Raw genomic sequence first — 22,877 nt, 5'->3', positions numbered from 1 at the left:
AGAAAACTTAAAAAGAACAGACATAATAGAAATTTGCGAACCTCAGATACGCTAGTTAAAACGTTTTTTAAACACGATAGACACCGAAATTTAGAATTTCATAAAGAACGTATTATTTTTGAAATAGCAACTTTCATTTAAAGCCATTCCTAAAGTAATTTGCACGAAATTAAGTGATTTAAAAGCGTTCGAAATCAATGAAGAAACACAACTTTTGACCTAAAATACGATCGTTTCGAAGAGAAGTTGCGCCGAGCTGCGCTCCCGTTTACAGCTTTCCACGACGTCCGCGACGAGTCTATATATATACCTGGCACAGCGGTGTGGCGGTATTCTCGATTTTGGTATTGGTGTGAGGCACTTATCAAATTGACATTTCTTAATATAAATAAAGTTGATTCTCCACTTTATTGAAAGATGGCAGATGTTATCGATGTGACACCGGCAGCTACGCCAAAGAAAAGCAAAGGTGCTGCGAAAGCCAAAAAGCCTAAAAGTGCACCTTCTCATCCTAAAGTGTCGGAGATGGTAAATGATGCGATTTCTTCACTCAAAGAACGAGGTGGTTCATCACTTCAGGCTATCAAGAAATACATTTCTGCCAAACACAAAGTTGATGTTGAAAAATTATCGCCTTTCATCAAGAAGTACCTGAAGTCAGCTGTTGTTGCTGGCGGTCTTGTCCAGACGAAAGGAAAGGGTGCAACGGGCTCCTTCAGGATAAGTAGCAGTGCTGGTGGAAGCAAAGAAAAATCTGTCAGCAAGCCGAAGAAAGCAGCGGTGAAGGCACCTAAACCGAAAAAAGCGAAAGCAGCTACACCGAAAAAAGTTGCAAAACCGAAAAAAGTAGCTGAGAAAAAGAAACCGAAAAAAGCTGCTCCAGCCAAAAAAGCAAAGCCCGCGAGTAAACCTGCAGCAAAGAAAGCTAAAGTTGTGAAAGTGAAGGCGAAGAAAGCCTCTCCCAAGAAAGCAGCTGGTAAAAAAGGGAAGAAGTAAACTTCTATCATCAGTGTTTCATAAACTGTAAATAAGATTTTTCGTGGACTTTTTGTACATACTGTTATGTGCTAGTAGACTCATTTCGAATGACAACTTGATAACCAACTAAAAATTTTCTTCATTCTGTGACAAGGAAATTGAACTACTGATCTGACATAGGGCTCAATTCATTGTTTTATCGGAAAATGGATTTTTTAACCAGTGGTATGATTTAATCCGTTTTATTTATATATAGTTTCATGACGCTGAGTATATGTGTGTTAAGCTGTTTCATGTTATAAGGATCTACCACTTTAAAAGATTTTAGCTAATGTGATTTGTTTTAATACTAAAGAAAATGTTAATGAAAACTGATACGATCCAGAAAATTTGACTGTCCTGCATGTTTTAAATATATGAGCTGATTATTAATATGTTTTCATAACTATCTTATACATTTGTCAAAGGAAATGAGTGTTATGTGTAAATATTTTTTCTCTAGCACTTTTTAAGAATACCAAGATTCATATATATATATATATATAATTTATTGTAATTCTATTTTTAGTTTGATTATAAAGTGTAAAAATAGTATGATAAAAATTTCAAGGAAGTGTTCGTAAATATATTAATGAATGTATGTGCCTGATTTACCAGCTTTTAACCAAAATTTATTAGCAAATGTTCCTTACATTCAGTATCAAAACTAAATATTTATGATTTGCATATTATTCATATTTCCATCTTGAATTTTGACAATGCCTGTGTGACTTCAACAAATATCGCACATTAAATCATGTAAAAATGTTTCAAAATGCATGCATGTACAAAGTACAATTCTGCATATGATGTGTTACCAGTACATAATACACAATTTTCATTTTGTATATCCATCATCAATAAAGTTTTATTTTGTTAACTTAGTCTTTTGTTACATAAATTTAGCTATACTGTTAGGGAATTGGAAGTTTTTATGAAGACTGGTAAGTTGCATTATTTTGGTTAATCTCTTACAGAAGAATTAGAAGTTTTTTGAAGCCTGATAAGTTATACTGTTTTGGTTCATCTCTTGCAGATAAAACATGAATACATGCTAGCTAAGGCATGTTCTTACTATTTTAACATTGTGCTTAGAGTTTGCAGTTTAAGAATAGGATTTGTTACTGTAAATTTAAGGAAGCATTTTAATACTGAACTAAAACATCTTTTCCTGAGAAAATAGGTAAGTATTATATAGTATTGTTTTCTGTGCTAACTTGAATTCAATACAAACTTCGTATATCACATTTATCCAGTTGATTTTGAATTTTTCACTTCCATATACTTAATATACTGTTTTCTCTGCTAAATTAAATTTGTTACTTATTCTTTAATTATTTTGATTGGATTATTTCGATATGTTTTAATATTTGCATACACCGATCATCTTCGATGTCAATCAACCCGTTGGTGAACTTGGCCAGTAAAACTGCAACGTGTTCTTTGTGGATGAAAACCCAGGATGTTTTTTGGCATTTTAAATTGTTCTATAGAGTAAATAGAAATTTTTTCACAAATAACAGTACATGTTTAGTCAAGAAAGAATTTGTAATTTACTGCAAATTAAAAGTTTATTCCACTTTTATCATCATTACATTTTTTAACATGTTACAATAATAATTACATGAGATAGCATTGTTATGTAAATAACAGCTACTAAAATAATTTAAATTCACAATGCTAGTTTCATGGAGATATTGCTTTAAAAATGTATTGAAGTATATTAAACAATAGTTATTTACATATACATAGATATGTAATAAGAAAAAGAAGTGAATTTTGAAACAATTTAAAAAATTGAGTCCATTATATTTATGTACTACCTATTAACTTTTCTAAGATCTTGATGTATATTTGACTCTGTGCGATCATGAAAATGTCATTAAGAGGAAAAATGCAGATTTTAGATCCATTTGCTTTTAACTGTTTTTGGTAATTAAAATTTCTTAAGTGAAATATTCAGTAAATCAAGCTTTTTCTAATGCTTCTCACTCAGAAGTAATTCCGTTTTTGAAAGTGATTTTTGAAGCATTTAAGAATTATTTTTGAGAAAGCTTTTTATGTCAACAATTCTTCATTTATAACATAAATGCATTAATATATTATCATATAAATGCATTCATATTTATTCTGGAATTCAACGATATTCTTTGTTTGGCTCCTTTATTTCATTTTACACATTCAAAATATTTTCTTAAACCAAAATGTCTAATGCATCCAAATATTTGCAGGATTATTTTTCCGTTTTGAGAACCGTAAAAAAAACTGCAACGAAAATCTATGCGCCAAATCTAGCAAACGTGCCCATTTAACAGCGCGCCAAATCTAGCGTACGTGCTGATTTCGGATGGTGTAAGTTTATACAGTTCTTTAATTCTTAAGACGCCATTGAAATACTAGTTTAATTTTTAAATTCTTTTTTGACTTCATTATTTTAGTGAAGAATTTTTCACAAAATTTTTTTCCCAATATTTTGTTTTAATATTTATTGATAACAGTTATTTAACACTTTATTTGAAGAACATGGTGTAAATTCAGGTAACTTAAAAACCAGAATATGAATTGAAAAATTTAAAATATCGTTCCTCCCCCCCAGAACAATCAGTAACTGTTTATTGAGAGCTTCAACTGATTTTACTGATTTTTTATAGGTTTTCGAGGGAAGAAGGTTTCAGAATACACTCATGTTACAAAAAATAAAAAACGAGACTCAAAATATACAGTTTACATATGAAGTAGAGATTGCATTGCTGAGCCCAAATTCAGCATAAAACGCAATCCCACAGTCACACTACAATGCCTTTTAATAGGGCATGCCGAACCTATGTGTCAGTTTGCAAGCAGCAATAGTTCCATGTAATCTGAGAAACCCCTGATTCGGAATCGCCGAAGTCCTGAGGAGTCCGGATTAAAGACTTTGTACTGTATAAAAGAAAAAATTGAGTTTCACTTACGCATGTGTCGGATTTGCAGAATACGTATGGGGTCCCACAAAATTTTTGTAAATGTTATGGGGTCCTGGGGGTCTCAAAAAAATCTCACTGATAAAAAGGGGTCATGACTGAAAAAAGTTTTAAGAAACCCTGCCATACAGCATGATGAGATGACAAATAGCACATTGCAATGTGCTATCAAATGTACCGAGTTCTGACGTGTATTATTATAGGAATGGGCACAACACTATTGCCAGCTTGCCTTGCCATTGTCAAGAATGCATTCAGCTAGAGGGTATCATATGCTTATTAGCGTGATGTTTCCATTGCATTCTTCTGTCCCATTTGGTCTTCCTTGATATGATGGTTGTAATTAATGTGTTTTTCTAAATCTTTGCTTTATTGTTTGCTAATGTAGTCTAGTAATGCTAAACTAACCTCTTGGATCAATTTCGTGCATATCCATTAAATAGTTTTTGTTTTACTTCCATATTTTGCCTTTGTTGCACATTTTTTGAGCAGAAGTATGTAGGAAAGAAATCAACAATATGTAATTAATTGAAAGTGAAAAAGTCTGAACAAGAAAAGAATTACCTCATCGTAAAATTTAAATAATGAATTTGCCATAATAAATCTCTATTAGGAAAATGTGGCATTTTTATTTTCTAAATTAAAGGCATGCTACAATATTATCAAATAAAAAACGGGATCCCAATGAATCAATTGTGAGTTAAAGAGAAGCACAACACATGTGTTCCCTGATATTGATTTCAGTTACTATGGTGTGATCAAACCAGGAGTAGTTTATTTTAATTAACAAGTTATGTCTTTATTAAAAATCTATTGTATACTACTGTTCTGTTTTACGAGAATAATGACAGTAGTTTAAACAAAGTAAGAATCTTAAAAAAGGAAAGATAGATTAACATCAGCTGTCACCTTTAAGTAAACTGCTCTGTGTTTTAGCCAGTGCATTTAGGAAACCTGGTCTAGAGAGTAACATTTTTGCAGCTGCACGTTTGGCAGTTGGAGTAATTTAAGGAGCCTTGTGTTAGGATAGAATTTAACTTGTGATTGTAAATACAGTACAAAGTCTTTAATCCGGACTCGTCGGGACTTCAGCGATTCTGGATTAGGGGTTTTTTCGGATTATAGATCATCAATTTAAATCTGGTAAGATGGCATGCAGAAATTATAAAATTAAAAACATGAAACTATAATTTATGAAATAAAGAGCAATTATGATCTAAAGGGTATCAAAATTTATAAAAAAAAAAGCTTAATATTTATTTGTTTACTTTATTAAACATTTCTTTCAATGTAAGTTGTTTAAGTTGCTTCGTTTTATGTGCTAATACTTTCTCTTTAATTCTATAAACAGACATAATTTCTTGTTTAGTTACTAAGTTCCGCTGTTCAAGTCCTGTAATTTCTGTGCCGAGAATACCGACTAACTTGTCAATCGAAATTTTTTCGTTTTCACTAACTTCTCAGTCACTTTCTTCATGCCTTTAACCATTTTTTGCAGCAACTCCAGTTTTTCTTTGATGGACATTGAAACATGCTTTCGCTTTGTAGATCCTTTGCCAGCTCCAGAATCGGAAACTCTTTTTGACATAATCGAAAGTTCAAGCTTACTTTTTATAAAATTGCTCTAACAGTCTGCAAAAACTAATAAGCCGAATCCAATTAGAAGATTAAGGAACAACGCAATCTGCAACATACAACCTCTACAGAAAAGTCTCCAACTGATGTCAAAGATTCCAAAGCGAGACTAACAATTTTAGTGTGCGCAAATGCTGCAGGAATGCACAAGTGCAAACTTTTCATAATCAGAAAACATGCACGACCTCGAGCATTTAAAGGAGTAACGATTTTCCCCGTTATATATCATGTAAATAAAAGAGCATGGATGACACAAGCGTTGATGAATGATTGGTTTTAAAATCATTTTATACCCGAGGCTCAGCAACATTTGAATTCGGTTGGTTTACCTGATGAATTAAAAAATAGTCCTGATTGTTGACAACTGTTTGGCGCATACTTTACTTAAAGTTTTAGTGAAAGATAATGTATCCGTATTATTTTTCCCTGAAAATTGTACATCTATCATTCAGCCTATGGATATGGGAATAGTGCATGCGCTGAAATGCAAATATAAAGTAGCCTTTTTAAAATCTATGTTAAATTTCTTGAACAATGGCAAGACTATTCAAGAAGTTTTGAAATTTTTTAGCATAAAATTTGCTGTGTGGGGCATTGCAAGATTGTAAGAGGATGTGTATCCAGATACGTTAAAAATGCTTCGCATAATTTATGGCCAACTACCATATTTCATGGTGAGGGCGATGAAGATGATAGGCGCGAATTTGAAGGTTTTCGGACATCGCAAAATAAAGGTGAAATTTTCCAGTTATTGGATTTTGTAAAGAACTGTATAGAAGCAGTAATAAATGAAGATGATATAACAGAAGCTTTTTCATTGTGACGACAATGCCCCAATCATCAATCAATTAACGGACGGCGAAATCTGTAGTATGGTTCTAAATCCAGAAAATACCGCTTCAGATAGTGAAAAAAATGACAGAGAGGTTATTGAAAACAAAAAATTCTATTGCCAAGTCAATCGATATTCTTGACACAGCCATTACAGGACCTGAACAGTGGAACTTTGTAACTGAACAATAAATTATGTCTGTTTATAGAATTAAAGAGAAAGTATTAGCACAAAAAACAAAGCAACTTAAACAACTTACATTGAAAGAAATGTTTAATAAAATAAGCAAATAAAAATTAAGCTTTTTTTTTTTTTTTTTTTTTTTTTTTTTGTAAATTTAGCTACCCTTTAGATCATAATTGCTCTTTATTTCATAAATTACAGTTTCATATTTTTAATTGTGTAATTTCTGCATGCCATCTTACCAGATTTAAATTGATGATCTATAATCTGGAAAAAACCCTAATCCGGAATCGCCGAAGTCCCGATGAGTCCGGAATATGGACTTTGTACTGTAATTGCTTTGGTTTCAAAAAGTCAAATGGAAATCGAATTAAAATGTTTTGCAACTTTTTTTAACTATGAAAAAAAGTATAAAGATTATTGTACAGAACGATGTTATAAATACATTTACAATAAAAAAAAGAAAAACACTTGCATTACTGACAAGAAATAGTACAGTTAAAAGTCGTTAATTCGGACACCCATAATCTGGAATGATCTATAATCCGGACCTCAAAGTTAAAAACTTTCTGCGCATGCGCCACTAAAATGTCTTCAGCGGGCCACGGGTTGAAGACCCCTCCCTACCTTACATGATCTTAAAAGGAAAATATATATATATGCGTCCATCTTACGAATTAATTATATACTCGGCTTGGTAATGAAGCGCATCTTAATAAATTGACATGTAACGTAAGCGATGACACAACACATGTAACATAAAAGTATTTTTCCTCTACTTCATGTGTTGTCATTCTTCAAAAGAATTAATACTAAAAACAAGAAGGTAACACATTACAAGTAAATCCATTGTATCATATTAAAAATAATTTAAAAGCATAAGGACTATTTTTTCTCTAATCTTGGACTTTTTCAACATTTCATAATAATAATATCATTTTCATGAATCGTTATTTTATTTTATTAGAAATAATAAAGCAATTCCATTCTTATCAAGTATATATTTTCTACAAAAATGCTTATCTGAAATTATCATATAAGAGATTTCACGTAATCGCGTAAATAAATAGACCTTAAATTTAAAGTTAAAACCGGAAACTTATTTAAAGGGACAAGTGAACTGAAGTAAAATTAACCCGGAAGTTGACGTTTTAGGATGCTTTTCTGCTTATTGCAACGTGATTTGCTGAAGTCATGTGTGTCGGGTCAAGGTTACTACAGGCAGATTGTTCATTGTGGAAATAACGAGTGACATCGCGTAATTTCTGTAATTAGCGATATGAAATTGTTTACCGAAGTGAGTTTTCATCACATATAGTATTCACGTTCTGTAAATGAGAATCTTTAATCTGTCATTAAAAATACCCGAATGTATGTTTCTTTTTAATGTAATAACGTAAAGTGATTTATTTTGATTGGATTTGGTGGTCCAGATGAGAGGAAGTATTTAATTTCTTTAAACTATAAAAGGCAAAATTTGAAGCTTTAATTTTTATTGCTAAACGAAGTTTTTCTGGGTTCTTTTTTTTTTTTTTTTTTTGTTTTAATTGTTAAACATCTTATGATCGAGAGTTCACATGAACATATGCAATGAATTCTCATGTAACTTTACTTTCTGTCAGTAACCTTTTTGCTCATGAATAAATGCGTAATAAGACAGAATAATGCAGCCATGCCAGGGCAGTTTCTGAGTTACAGCAATTTGGTACTATGTATCTGTAATATAAAGCAGTCGTGAATATCTTATGCTTCTTCCTTGCTATAGACCAGTTAATGATTTTTTTTTTAATGTTAATAATGTGAGGATTTCAGTATCAACTTGCTGAGAAGCTGCAACTTGAACTCAGTATGAAATTTATAATGTAATAAAACTTATTCTTGTTACAAATGTGATACCATGAAAAATATAGTTCATAATGTTTGTATGACTATTATTATTTTTTAATTTTGCACATTCATAAAATGTCATAATGTATAAATTAACTTCTACATAAAATGGTTATAAGTTTATTTTTATCATATTATTTCTTATAAATTAAGTTAGTGAGAATATGTGACATATAATATAATTAATTTAACAAAATAACCTAATTTGTTTTTAAGTATTTATAGTATCCTGCATGCATAATGCATTTAGAAATTTTTATTATTGAATATTTTGAATTAAGCTGTCGAATGATACATCGAGAACCTGGTAAATGTAAACATCGCCAACTTTCGCGATAATACTTTAAACGTGGTAACTTATCAGATTCATCCTCTTCGCTTGTTCGAAGGTTGCAACCATTCCTCTTGCATTCATTTTGTTGAATTATCACTGTCGTTGATTGCCCCCACCGGTTTTAACCACCTCCAAGAGCCGGTTATCCGAAAACTGCCTCTTATATTCATGAATTAAAACCAAATATTTGACAGCTAAGTAAAAGGTTGATTATGTTCTTCTGATACTAAAATTCCCTTCCTCTACCGTCTGTTAAGACCGTCTGGTCTAGAAGTCATAAATGTTCAAAGTGATGTGTAGCTTTAGAAGCAATATATGAAGATTAGTGGTTTAATCCTAGCATATGGTACGCACAGGATTTGGCGACATTATTATGAGCAGGAAACAGGTCATTGTGATGTTTGCAGTAATTTTCAAAAATCACGGCTAGGCTGTACCGTAAAATAGGATTTTAGCAAGATAGCTATGAAAAAAGTTTGATTTTGTCATTTTATTAATAGATACTTTAGATTTCCAGACGATTTCAGTCTCCTGTAGAAGTGTTCAATTTAATAAGGTGATACTGTATACAGATGTTTGATTATGCTGTTAGAAGTATTGGTTGCATCTGTATGCGGATGCTTACGAGAGGTTGTATTGTAATTATATATATAATTTTATTGAGATGTTAGGTTGATCTTTACAATATGGTAACTGGTAGTTTGGTGACATTTTGGAGGCGATAAAGGTTACTACCTGGGACTTTGGTAATAATGTGAGCAGTACTCAGTTCCGATTACGCATTATTTTGCGTGAGGGAAATGAGAGATCATGGGATATGTCTTGTGATATTAATGGACGAATTACAGTTCTTTAATCGGAAAAGGGGGGAAATCGGGAAAAAATGTGGAAATTTTGTATTTAGCTTTATTCTGTGTTGTGTGAAACAATGTTGTTTAATTTTTGGATCCCATGGCCCTAATTAAAGTGAATTCGAAATGGGTATTTAGGCATTGTGATAAAGAGAAGTTTGCTTTTTATTTAGCGGAGGAAGTATGGAGAAAAAATTCGCAGAAAAAATCTTTCAATAATTTTATTGAATGAATTAGAAAAGTGTATCCGCCACGTAATCAAGGTTCTGAAGAAGATTAGGTAAGTTAGTATTTTTAATTATTTGAGGATATTATTTTTATGCATTGTTCTAAATGTAAGGTGGAAAGGAATTTGGTATTATTGGGAAAATTGTTATTAGCAATGATTTAGTTTAAAGTAATTAGGATTGTAAAGTAATTTTTATTAATTTAATGTATGTGCTCATTTATATTTTAAGAAGTGTTTTTGAATTTAATTATATTTTAATGAAATGATAGTTATTTTGTGAATTTTATGTTTGTAGGAATTTGGTATACGTTTAAGTTGAAATAAACGTGCATGGAAATAATTTAAATATTTGATACTAAGTATTTGTAATGCTTGCGGTATGAATTCGTTGGTGATGTGTATAATGTAATAGATGATTTAGAGGTAAAAGTTTTTGGATATTTTATTTATTTTATATGTGGAAAAGATCATATTTGTAAAGAGTAGATACTTTTTCGCGATCAGGTAATTTCATATATGTTCTTTTTACCGGGTTTAAAGATTGAGAAAATGTCATGTATTTTTGTGAAATTTTTCTAATTTATGAGAAAAAAGCAGTGTACATGGATATAGTGAAGAGTGTGCACAATGCCATTTTTGTGCAATTCTGGGGATGTTTTTTTAAGTAAAAATAAGTCGACATGTACATGGTTTAGTGATATTTTAATTAAATGATAGTTATTTTGTGAATTTTATGTTTGTAGGAATTTGGTATACGTTTAAGTTGAAATAAATGTGCATGGAAATAATTTAAATATTTGATACTAAGTATTTGTAATGCTTGCGGTATGAATTCGTTGGTGACGTGTATAATGTAATAGATGATTTAGAGGTAAAGGTTTTTGGATATTTTATTTATTTTATATGTGGAAATGTTCATATTTGTAAAAGGTAAATACTTTTTCGCGATCAGGTAATTTCATATATGTTCTTTTTACCGGGTTTAAAGATTGAGAAAATTGTCATGTATTTTCGTGAAATTTTTCTAATTTATGAGAAAAAAGCAGTGTACATGGATATAGTGAAGAGTGTGCGCAATGCCATTTTTGTGCAATTCTGGGATTTTTTTTAAGTAAAAATAAGTCGGCGTGTACATGGTTTATGTGTATGTGTTATTTTGAAAAACGCGTAAGGAGTATGGTATTGTGCACTTTTTCCCAATTTTGCAGTGAATATTTGTCATGATTAAGCAGTTTTGTTTGATAAAATTTCTAGCATAAGTGTAATTCGGCTACTAGATTGTTGGAAGAAGTGTTCAGTAGATAAAAAGAAAAGAAACATGTCTTTACTTCGTGAAGACAAAATGGCAGCGGGAAAAAAAAATAGAGGGTTGCTGTAGGAGACTTGGTTGCAAAATTTTCGCCAAAAAATCGCCAAGTTACCATAATGTAAAGATCAACCAATCGTTCTAAATTGTAATTAAGAAGCATAGAAAGTGTGTTTTGATTACTTTGTATTTGGATGTGGAGGACCTTTTTTGCTGAAATTATGCTGTTTACATGGGCATTTTCATAGTCTTCCATATGTTCAATATAAATTTATTGAAATCTCCCACAACAGATACATATGAAAATGACTAGTATTCTTAATACATAAATTTTTTGTTGAATATCACATTAGTGCAGATATTCATTTTCACATTTTTAAGTTTAAAAAAAAAACAGTTTTGTAAAAAACATGAAAAATCTAACTTTTATATAATACCCCTGTTGCTATATTTATATTTAGGTAAATACAGTTTTTTGTGCAGTAGATAGGAACTGCATAGAAAACTATTCAGAAATATACATAACAAATAACTTTTAACAACATATCAGAGAAGAAAAATTTTTATGCGGTGGAGAGGGAACGCATAAAAAAAGTCGCACTTGGAAAATATGTCGAAGATTTACGAAATAGTGAGAAAGTGCTTTTAAACAAAATTAATAATTAAATTACACATAAATTACATTTAAAAAAATTAAAGTTTTTATTTTACATATGGAGAAATTTTCAAAATGCTCATAATTCACTGCTACTTGTAGTAGTCCAAAATGCGCATCTTCTTGTGATGAATTGGTTTAAAATTGCTTTCGTCACTTGAAGATACTACAGTTGATTTATCTTTTGTCACCATAAGGTTCTGCTACAACAGTTATTTGGTCAGTTGCTTGTAAATGTCACGAAAACAGGTTTGATGGTACTCTATGATTAATAAAACGTAAAAAGTTCGAGTGTTGTATGACAAAATATGACTAAAATATTTGATTTCAAAATTTAAGATTTTTTTATCTCATTTTCAATATTTATTGAGCTTTTGGTTGTTATATAAATTAGATAAATTCAAGGTTGATTTTTCCACTTTAAATGCTATTCAGTGGTCTGCTTTTGTGATTTACTAGTGTCTTTAATTTATAATTTTGTTGTTTTTGGTTAACTCAAAGAATTTTGGTGAAGTGCAAAATTGCCCACATATTTGTTTGGCGTCTTCTACAAGAGTAAGAAAATTGAATTTTTGTCAATTTTCTTTAACTTTTTAAGTGAAAATAGGTTGATGTGAATATGGATAAAGCCAAGGGAGTGTGCAATGCCATTTTTGTGCAGTTCTGGGATTTTTTTTTTAAGTGAAAATAGGCCGATGTGTACTTGAATAGCGAGTATGTGCAATTCTTAAAAATGTACCAAGCAGTGGGTGATTCTGCATTTTCCCCAAGAATTTTTGTGCAAGTAATACTATATAAATTTTCAGATGCTTAAGATACATTATTAATATTCTCATGCAGTTTTATTACTTTAGAATCGTAATCTAATATTCATATAAAATTAATTAAATAATAAATCATTTTAATTTTGAATTAATGCAAATACCATTACTACAGTTTGCACTTTAAAATAGAATCTTCAAGATCATTTTCTGCCTTTTGACATGCCTCAAAACCATGGGGACAATGCCTGTGACAGATGGTTCAAGTTTTCCAATTTTTCTTCCACTCTAATTCTATTTATTTAATGTGTTTTGTTTCATGAAGAGTATGTGAATGAAGGCTGATTTGAACTATAGTCTCAATTGAGGTGGAGAAAATAAATGCCATGTGACAATGATACACATGTTTTATTTGCAAATGTGGAAGGGAATCGGGCAATGGCCTTTAAGTGCTTATTTAAAAAAAAGACTACGGTTGTCTATGTGCTAATACTGAATTCTGCCAGCGTTTTCTAGTGTTTCTTAATTCAGTGAATAACATTCTTTTTGCAAGTACAGTACTATGTCCATTATCCTGAATGATCTATAATCCAGACCTCAAAGCTACAAACATTTTTTTATATGCTTTACGCATGCGCATAATGCATATACTCATGTGCGTTTAATGTTTACGCAGGCACGTTTAGCACAAAAAACAAAGCAACTTAAACAACTTACATTGAAAGAAATGTTTAACCTTTTAACTGTCATGCCCGAAATAATCTCGGGCACAGCACTGGTATTCCAAAATGTCACGCCCGAATATTCCTCGGGCTAAATTTTTTTTGAGTGCATTGTATTGTTATACCCAAATATATATTATGAGAAGTTTATTTCGGCTTCACTTCAACAGATGGCAGTATTTTACTGAAGGTTTCAAAGGATAGAGGTTAAAGTTCAAAATGTGCGGCATTTTTTTTGATTTTTTGACTGCGAGGCAAATGTTTCATTTTTGAAATAAAAAAAAAAAAATTGACAATTTATGCACTCAAACCATCAAAATAACTTGACAGTTAAAAGGTTAATAAAGTAAACAAATAAATATTAAGCTTTTCTTTTTTTTGTAAATTTTGATACCCTTTAGATCATAATTGCTCTTTATTTCATAAATTATGGTTTCATATTTTTAATTGTATAATTTCTGCATGCCATCTTACCAGATTTAAATTGATGATCTTTAATCTGGAAAAACCCTTAATCCGGAATCGCCGAACTCCCGATGAGTCCGGATTACGGACTTTGTACTGTATATGTATTGATCAATTACCTTTCACGATCTACATAGGCATGCTTGTCACTTAATCTATTAAACATCAGAAACATTTTTATAAACTGTTGTTTTGTTTTTAATTACATGTTTATACAAGCATTTTGCTCTTCAATTTTTATATGGCCCCTGAATATGATCTCCATTTTTAATCACACATATACTGGTATCAGTTTTTGTTGCATGGAAATTGTGCTTTTTGTATTTCTTCTTTATATTAAGTATAACATTTTCGTAACTATTTAAGTGTAAGTACTGGGCAAATGAATAAAAAGTTAGATTTCATAATTTTTATAAAATTGACCCTTTTAAATTTAAAAATGCCAAAATGAGAGTATATATATCATTAAAAGTGTTCTTTTAAATTGAAGTGTATGTCTACACTTCAATTTAATGGTTCTAATGGTTGTGAAAATAAAGGGCACGGAAGAACTTCTGTGGACGTGGTATGTGTGTGTATATAAATAAGCAGTATCTGCTTTTTTTTTTTTTTTTTTATTCTTATTTTATCTTTTAAAATATGGCTGTTATTTTTATGGGTTAGAACTTTTCATCCATACATTTAGTGTCTTTTTCATTATTATTTGCAATTAGGGCAAATATAATCAAATATGACAGATGGTGATTCTGATTATGAAGATTTGCCTTCTCCTGACATTGAATGTGATGAAATCGATGGAGCAGGACATGGAGAAGGTAAAGCAAATTTTTATTAAAAAAAAACTACACTAAATATTAATTCATAATCAAGAAATATGTATGTATAATATTTAAAAGTGATCTATAATGTTACAGTTGTTGCTTAAATATTTTTTATTCTTTAATTTTATGCTGTTAATGTTGCATTTAAAAGATTAACCTTCCAGCACACGTGTGTGCGCAAAATTTGAGACAAATTTAGTTTTTCAAGTTTTTAATGCACATTTTTCGTATATCGAAGCTGAGCTGTCTGAAGGTCATTTCTATTCCTCCTTTCTACCCTTCGGCACATCATAAAATGTGCCAACAGAAGTCATTTTTTTTTTTAAACTGGGCTTTTCTGCTATGTGGCAGCTTTTTCGTAAAATTTAAGACATGTACGTGGTCGTGTTTTAAAATTCGAAAAATATTTTTTTTCTCAAATATTTTGTAATTTTGTGTTATTAATTGCCGTGTATTATTTTAATTTGAATACATTTGGCTCTGTAAATTTTATATCAGTTTTCATGGGAAAAAAAAAAAAAAAATATGTGCAACCAGCTGATTTTGCTCGGAATCTTCAAGAATTATCTGATGAAGACAAGGAAACCTTTAGATGGGAGAACAATGGCGATTTTAATTCCTTATTTTCTTTCATTTCTATTTTTTAGAAATAAATAAAAACATTAAAGTTAGTTTATGTAACCTGTAAGAAGTAAATTTCCTTGCAGAAGTAAGTAATGCTAAACTTATTATATTATATTACTTTTTTTCCTACCAAGGTGTTTTCCTTTTTTATTGTCTATTTTTGTCTTTGGTGAATATTAAAATTAACTTCGATTTTAAAATACAATTATTAAATAATAAATTTAAAATTTTCTATAATGAAATACATCATTGCATTTCCATCTCGTTAAAATAAGAACTTAAAAATAATTTTCTTATATTTGAATCTGATATCATTTGTATTTTGCAATAATAAGATTAATATTTTATTTCTTAACAAATTTATTATCACTTGTTTCTGTTGTTTTTCGTGCCAAAAACGGTAGAATAATGGATGTCGTAATAAATACGACGTGCGCGTTCTCACATAAAATTGCCAAGCGTGCGTGCTGGAAGGTTAAGTTCTGTTAAATCATAACATACATTTTGAGTATTTTATTTTTTTAATGCAATCATGTATTCTAGCTTTTAATTTCTCCATTTCTGTTTTGTTTTTGTGCATGTCATATTAATGTTAACGTTTCTACTTAGTAGTCAGCCCTGTACCTGAACAGCTGTTGAAAATGTGTGTTTGTATAGTGACAAGAGAACAGTTGCTAAAGAAATCGTATCAGAATTTGAAATATCTGAGAGAATGCAGCATGATATTCCTATTAGGCATTTTCCTATACATAATAATAAAAAAAATATTTAACTTTTAATGTCTTATTTTTCTGTATTCTGAAGGCTAGAATCTTGATTTCAGAGTAGAAATGAAAATACATTGAAAATTTATTCCTGATATCCTGATGGATTAAAAAGGAAATCTTTGTTTATAATCTTCAGCATCTATTTTTGAAGCACTCAAAAGAGAAAAGCATAGTTTTCTTTCATGATATTAATAGCTCTGCATTGACCAATATCCAAAATTTTACAGCATGGGAAATATTTCATATTTTCTTTGTCACCAGATAATTTTTCTCGTATTTTGCCATTTACATTGAAAGGACTGAAACTGAAAGATTCTGAGAGGATCACTTGTATAGCAAATTATTTATAATAATTATAAAATAAAATTATCTTTAATGATTACTTCTAGTTACTTTTTTATATTTCTTTTTGCTTTTTATGATACCTAGCAAAAATATATAGTGAAAAAAGGGTACTGTTCTGTTATGTATTGTATGCATGTATGTGTGCAAGTACGAATGTGTGTGTGTGTATATATATACACATATATGCAGATACATACAAACACACATTCATACATGTCTGAATCCAGTTTCAATAACAAAACAGTACTAAAAGAAGTAATTGTTTTGAAGGCATTATAGTGTAATTTACTTTTTTCTTAATGTTGTACTTAAATTAACAAACTTTGTATATTCTTTCTGTTTATTATTATTATTATTTAGATGTTGAACACTTGTTATAGTTTTTTTTAATTCTCATAATGAGCTATCATGAATTAAATAAGTTGGAGACAGAATTTAAAATTCAGTCAAATATGAGTAATTTAGAATTTATTGAATCGTTCATTAATACATTAGTAGTATAATAATCAAAGCATTTTATCCTTTAATTTATAATAATTTGATAAAATAAAGGTGTCAAGGTCTGCTGAATAGTTTTTGGCACAGCTGCTGCAAGGAATATTTACTACAATTAAAAGGTGTTCATTATGTAACAATTATTGATGTATCACACGAATTTAAGACTTGAGATGTATTAATTCTAAATGACAAGTTACCTTGCCATGTGGGGAGACTCAAGAAATTATAGAAATTCTGAGTAGGGTGAGATGGTAAGGTACATAGCTGCATTTTGATGACTTCAATTGGAACATTGAGACCAGTGCAACTACATTATTATTTAGAACTTTAGAGGTTTTTACTTTATTTTCATATGATTTAACTTTTATTCCCAATGAACCTCTTCATCTCCAGGGAAGATGTAACAAAAATAATATGTAAATATTAGTAGCAACTTGGCACAGTGGGAGCATGCACAATGTGTACCTTAAAGACTTCAAGAAGAAGCAATATTCTTGTACTTGGTTTGGCTACCACTCTGGCTCCGAAGCAGATGTGACATATTTGTTTGTGCATTTCACAGAGTTCTTCAATGAAGAGTGCATTCATTTCCTCTCATGTTCTGGCTTTTCCGAATGGCCGTTTATATGCAGTGTTAGGTCTGTGGGCAGGGGTGAGATACTGGCCAGTTGTTGAGATATGGTTACTGCTGCTGGTAAGAACTTGTCTGACTGGTTTTACACATACTCTGTTGTGAAGTTCTTTTGTGATGGAGGAGTGTGTTACTGTCCTGCGGACCATGCATGTTAGTTTGCGTGTCCCTAGGTGCCCACCTTGTCTTCTGAAGGTGAGGTTTACAATTGAAGACTTCCTCAGTACATCTGAAACACAGGTTTTCTGTATCTGTATCTCTTGGAGTAAAACCTGTCGGCTAACTGAGCTGCTGAATGTAATGGCTGACTACTGATTGATAAGTGATTGAAGTGTTTTTAATCCTGTTATTGCCTTTATTTCCATCACTGGGTGGGCGATGCTACAGTAGAAGAGTAAAGCTGTTCATCCTGAATAAACAAAATTATTTGCTTATTAAAGAGTCTCTTCATTCCATTCTTTAGATCAGATCATTGCATTCTTTAGATCAGATCAGACATGGAACTGAAGTTACAACAGTCATTGATTTTGAATCTTCAGTAAGTAGAAAGCTTCAGTAGCTCCACAGGCATTTCTGCAAAGACTGAAATAAATAAGTGTAACTCATAGTTATCAAATAAGTTATTAAATAAAGATGTTTGCTTCTGTAACTATAATATACTTTTAAGGCAATTTTGTTATTCAAGTATAAAATGTGTATCTTTTACACATAAATGTGCATACTGAAAACATTATGTTGAAATCATGTTGAAATGCGAGTAAAAATGTATTAATATAACTTTTATCAACTTAACTCTTTTTTTAAATGTATCCCTGTTAGTAAGTTTCTCAAGTTAGCAGATGTGTCATGTAAATTTTCAAGTATTTTCTAACTTTTTTACTGCAAAATGTATTGGAATCCTTCCGTGGTAGCATTTAGTCACGTAACTATTAAATGGTGATTTAAAAAATTGTATCTTTATTTATTTATTTTTTTTTTTTGTGTGTAAATTATTTGTATATCTTTAAATGCTTTAATTTAATAGGTCCTACTGAGCTTAGATTTTCAAAAATCCATGATCCACCTTTGGGCTTCAAGGATCCTTTTCTCAGGATGCTAATACCTGGTTGCGCTATCAATGTTAAAATTGTGGATATTGAACGTAGCCCTGCAACACATATAATCAATCCAAATTTGTAAGTTCTGATAATTTTTATTTTAAATTAAAGTGCTAAAAAGAGTGATATTATGATAAATGAGTGGTTTTCAACCTATTGTTTTACTCTGTGCATTCCTTTCGCTATTTCTAGAAGATCATCCCCTTTCCTTTCTAAAATCTGAAAAATGCATATATATTTATTTAGATTTAGATTATTTTTTAACAGCACAGAAATAAGCAGGTACAGTCAGGCTGACCTCATCCCTTTCAGATGAGAACTTCATGTATCTCATTAGTTAGAATTTGTTAAAAATGGTTTGTATATTTGAATTTTATCTATAATTATTTTCCTCCTAGGTATGTTTTACAGCTTCAGCATGGACCTTACGAATGGACTGTCAGAAAACGCTACAAACATTTTCAGCATTTGCATCAACAACTTCGACTTTTCCGAGCTGCTCTTTCGATTCCTATTCCTACAAAAAGGTGTGTGGATTTTAAAACCTTTAATGAATGTTAGGAATATTTTTAACTGTTTCCATACTATGGGTCACATAATGTAGTTTTTAACTTTTGCTGTAATTAAGTGTTGTAATTTAAGTGTATTGCAGAATTAGACGTATATAGGTTTGATATATTTCATACAAAAAAGCCATTTAAGCCAGTTTCCCTTAGAAAGTTCTTCATGAAGCATTCCTCCTTATAAAAAATGCATTATAGCAGTTTTATGAACTCGGCACATGATTATTTCCTATTAATTAATGAGAATAAACTATTATGTTTTACATACTCATAATTTCAAACCAACTTTTCTAAGTCCTCTGTTTTGAATGTGTTTTTAAATGATTGATTATATTTTGATATTCACATTTTTATCATTTAATGTATAAAACTTTGGCAAAAAACTACAAAATGGGGACTGGACAAATTATTTGATTACCATGTTTTAATAATTTGTGATTTGTTATGTTAGGAGTTCTTTTTAAAAAAAATTACGAGTTATTAAGAAAGTGAAATATTAGAAATTCTTTGCATTAGAATTTAATTAGTCTTTGTGATTCATTTCAGATTCAGAGCTGGAATGAGTTAAATATGAATTTTGTATTTTTGATAAATATGAGAATAAAAAAAAACTATAGATTAGTATAAAATTTAGAACTTTTTTGTATTGGAACACCATATGTAATTTAACAGAGATACTGCTATTCCATAGATTTGAAATTGAATATATACTACAAAAGATTATTTATGACATAACTGCAGACTTAAGTTATATAAAGAAAAGTTTGATGAATAAGAGAGAGAATAAATAAAATTTCTTTAACTTCTTTTTTTTTTTTTTTTTTTAATTCATAATTACAAAAGACCATATATGACTTAAATTTTCCATTTGCTTTTGGTTTAGTTAATAAATCTGTATTGCATACACAGTCGGATCCCACTCCATACTGATATAGGGAGGTCAAAGGGGGTACATCTGTCCCTGGGTGCATCATTCAGAGGGTATTTTTTTCCCCGTCTCCTTTGCATTTTGCCAAGTAAGAGGGAGTGCGAAATATTTAATTACCATCGAGTGCTGAAAATCCTGGCTGTGCCTCTGCCGCTATAACGAATATCAAGGAATCAGATGTTTGGTTTGCTGGATCTGATCTGATAAGTAAAATTCTTTATCTCATGAACGCATGTAAAATTTGAATGATGAATAAAGGGGAAAAAAACTGATTAGCATTGTCGCATGTGCCAGTGAATAATAAATCTGATTAAAAAATATATTAAGATTTGATTGCAGTTATTGCACACACTACAGCATTTTTGTTTATTTTTTCAATCTCTGTAAAATGTCTGACACATTCATTGGCCTTTATCTGAAGCATTTATTCAGATATTCACAGATTATAGCTTCTTTAATGATCAACCATTTCAGCAGTGCTTCTTCAACATTCTTATCCTCCTACTTTCTCAACGTTTTCCTCATATACAAATTTTTCCCATGAGCAGAAATTATAGAGTTATGATTTTTTCATATGATACCAGTTGCAGATTTGGATAAATTGACTGATATTGATTTGGCTACATACATTTTATATTTTTTGAATATGTTCACTTTTATCCTCAGTCAGAAGCTTTGCATTTATACTTGTCATCTGGAGGAATTTTCGACACAGAAATAGATTTCAAAATGTTTGGTCAAAGAGTGCCAGTTTTGCTCCTCTGAAAAATATGGAAAAGGAAAATAATTTTATCGTCTATATGTCTTACCCAGTACATAGTGAGGGGGGGGATAATTTCGTCCAAAATATGTATGGTACTAATGTAAATATAAACTTCAGTAACATTTATAAAATAATTATATTACAAATAGACGGTCTACCAGAAAGTTCTGTCCATTTTTGGAAAAAAAAAAAAAAAAAAAAACAAAATACAAATTTTTCTTACTGTCAATAAACTTTATTAAAATAATATAATTGCCATATTATTAATGACTTCTTGCCAGTGTGAGGGCAATTTGTATATCCGATTTTTGAAAAATAATGCAACTTTTGGTGCAAAAAATAGAGCTGGTGTTTGTTTGATATCTACTTCATTTTCGAAATTTTTGCCCTTCAAAAATATTTGTAAGGACAAAAACAAGTGATAGTCAGAGGGTGCTAAGTCTGGGGAATATGGTGTATGTGACAGAATTTCCCAGCCTAGTTCTGCAATTTTTTGACGAGTCCCAAAAACAGCATGTAGCCTAGCATGATCATAATGTAGTACGATGTCCTTCCTGTTGAAAATCTCCGGGCCTCTTTTCTTGGGCTGTTGTCTTTAAATTGTCTAATTGCTGACAGTACTTCTCCAAATTGAGCTTTTTGTTCGGTTGTAAAAGCTCGTAATGTACTGGTCCTCGAATGCCCCACCATATACACAACATTCTCCTTATTCAGGGTCAAATTTGGCTTAAAGGTGGGAGGGCTAGGTTTTCTGGGTTCACAATATGCCCTTTCCCTTATGATGTTTCCATGGGTGATCCACTTTTCATTTCGAGTTATCATCCGGTTCAAGAAGGGCTTCATTTTGTTCGAAGCAACCAGAGATGTGCATATGACGACTCGATCATCTAAATTTTGACTTAATTCATGTGGACCCATCTTGAATATTTCCACACCAATCCTATCTTCCAAGTATGGTTCAAAATGGTTTGCTGAGCTGAATTAAGCCTTTCTGTGATCTCCGATGTTGTCACAAAACGATCTTGCTCCAACATGGTCATAATAACGCCATCGCCAATCAAAGATGATCGCCCAGAACTTGGCTTATCAGAAAGTTTGAAATCACCTGTTTCAAATTTTCAAATTCGGTTACTTGGAAAGTTTTATTATGTGTTTTTCTATTATATGTTGTAAGATATTATCACATTTAAAAAAAAAAAAATCTTTCTTGCAGGCACAAAGCACGACGGAAAAGTTGCCGAAATATAGAAAGACGCCGTCTTCCCAGATTTCCAAAAAGACCGGATGCTTTATTAACTCATGATAAAATTGAATATCGTGCAGTATGTAAAATTTTTAATCATAATTCCTTGTGTTAACTATTTTTAATTTATTTTATTAAATGCCTTTAATATAGATTAAAAAAGTGTATTATAACAAATTACCTTAGTTCTTTAAGAATATGATGTGTTCTTAGTTTTGACAGTACTCGTACATTCATTATTGCTGTTAAAATTTAACACTTTTAATTTAAGAGTTTTTACTTTTCAGCAACAACTAGAAGAATATTTGAAAAATGTGCTCAGAATACCATTATATAGAAATCATCATGAAATGGTGTGTTGTGTTTTATTTATTTGTTTCATGAAATACTCGCATTTTTATCTTTTAATTATGTGGAACTTGGTTAGAAAAGTTTTTTAGTTTGTATTTAAATATTTTTATAAAAATATTGGGAGCAATTAATATTACATTAACACCCATTTTATAAATGATATACAGTCAAAAGTCGTTAAACCGGATTCGTCGGGAGTTCGGCGATTCCGAATTATCGATTTTTCCGGATTATAGATCATCAGTTTAAATCTCGTAAGATGGCATGCAGAAATTCTAAAATTAAAAATATGAAACCGTAATTTATGAAATAAAGAACAATTATGATCTAAAGGGTATCAAAATTTACAAAAAAAAAAAAAAGCTTAATATTTATTTGTTTACTTTATTAAACATTTCTTTCAATG

General features: G+C 30.6%; 1 protein-coding gene and 1 pseudogene across 3 annotated transcripts in view; both read left to right on the top strand.

Moving 5' to 3' along the window:
* Positions 1-335: 335 nt before the first annotated feature.
* On the top strand, positions 336-1,897 carry LOC118183231 (histone H1E pseudogene; annotated as a pseudogene).
* Positions 1,898-7,805: 5,908 nt separating this feature from the next.
* Pld (Phospholipase D) overlaps positions 7,806-22,877 on the top strand; it is an 86,510-nt gene continuing 71,438 nt past the window's right edge. For 2 of the 3 annotated variants that reach the window (XM_085816552.1, XM_035352699.2), the window contains exons 1-6: positions 7,806-7,927; positions 14,554-14,655; positions 18,551-18,701; positions 19,022-19,150; positions 22,091-22,199; positions 22,408-22,473. In XM_085816552.1, the coding sequence (XP_085672678.1) occupies positions 14,571-14,655; positions 18,551-18,701; positions 19,022-19,150; positions 22,091-22,199; positions 22,408-22,473 (540 nt within the window). In that variant the 5' untranslated portion in view covers positions 7,806-7,927; positions 14,554-14,570. Of the gene's footprint in view, positions 7,928-14,553; positions 14,656-18,550; positions 18,702-19,021; positions 19,151-22,090; positions 22,200-22,407; positions 22,474-22,877 lie in introns of those variants that run through there. The other variant, XM_085816553.1, reaches the window with a different exon arrangement.

This window comes from Stegodyphus dumicola, chromosome 5 (genome assembly GCF_044657685.1).
Source record: "Stegodyphus dumicola isolate Sdum_Otavi_A_Nest chromosome 5, ASM4465768v1".
NCBI classification, from domain to species: Eukaryota; Metazoa; Arthropoda; class Arachnida; order Araneae; family Eresidae; genus Stegodyphus; species Stegodyphus dumicola.
This window is presented reverse-complemented; position numbering and strand designations above follow the sequence as displayed.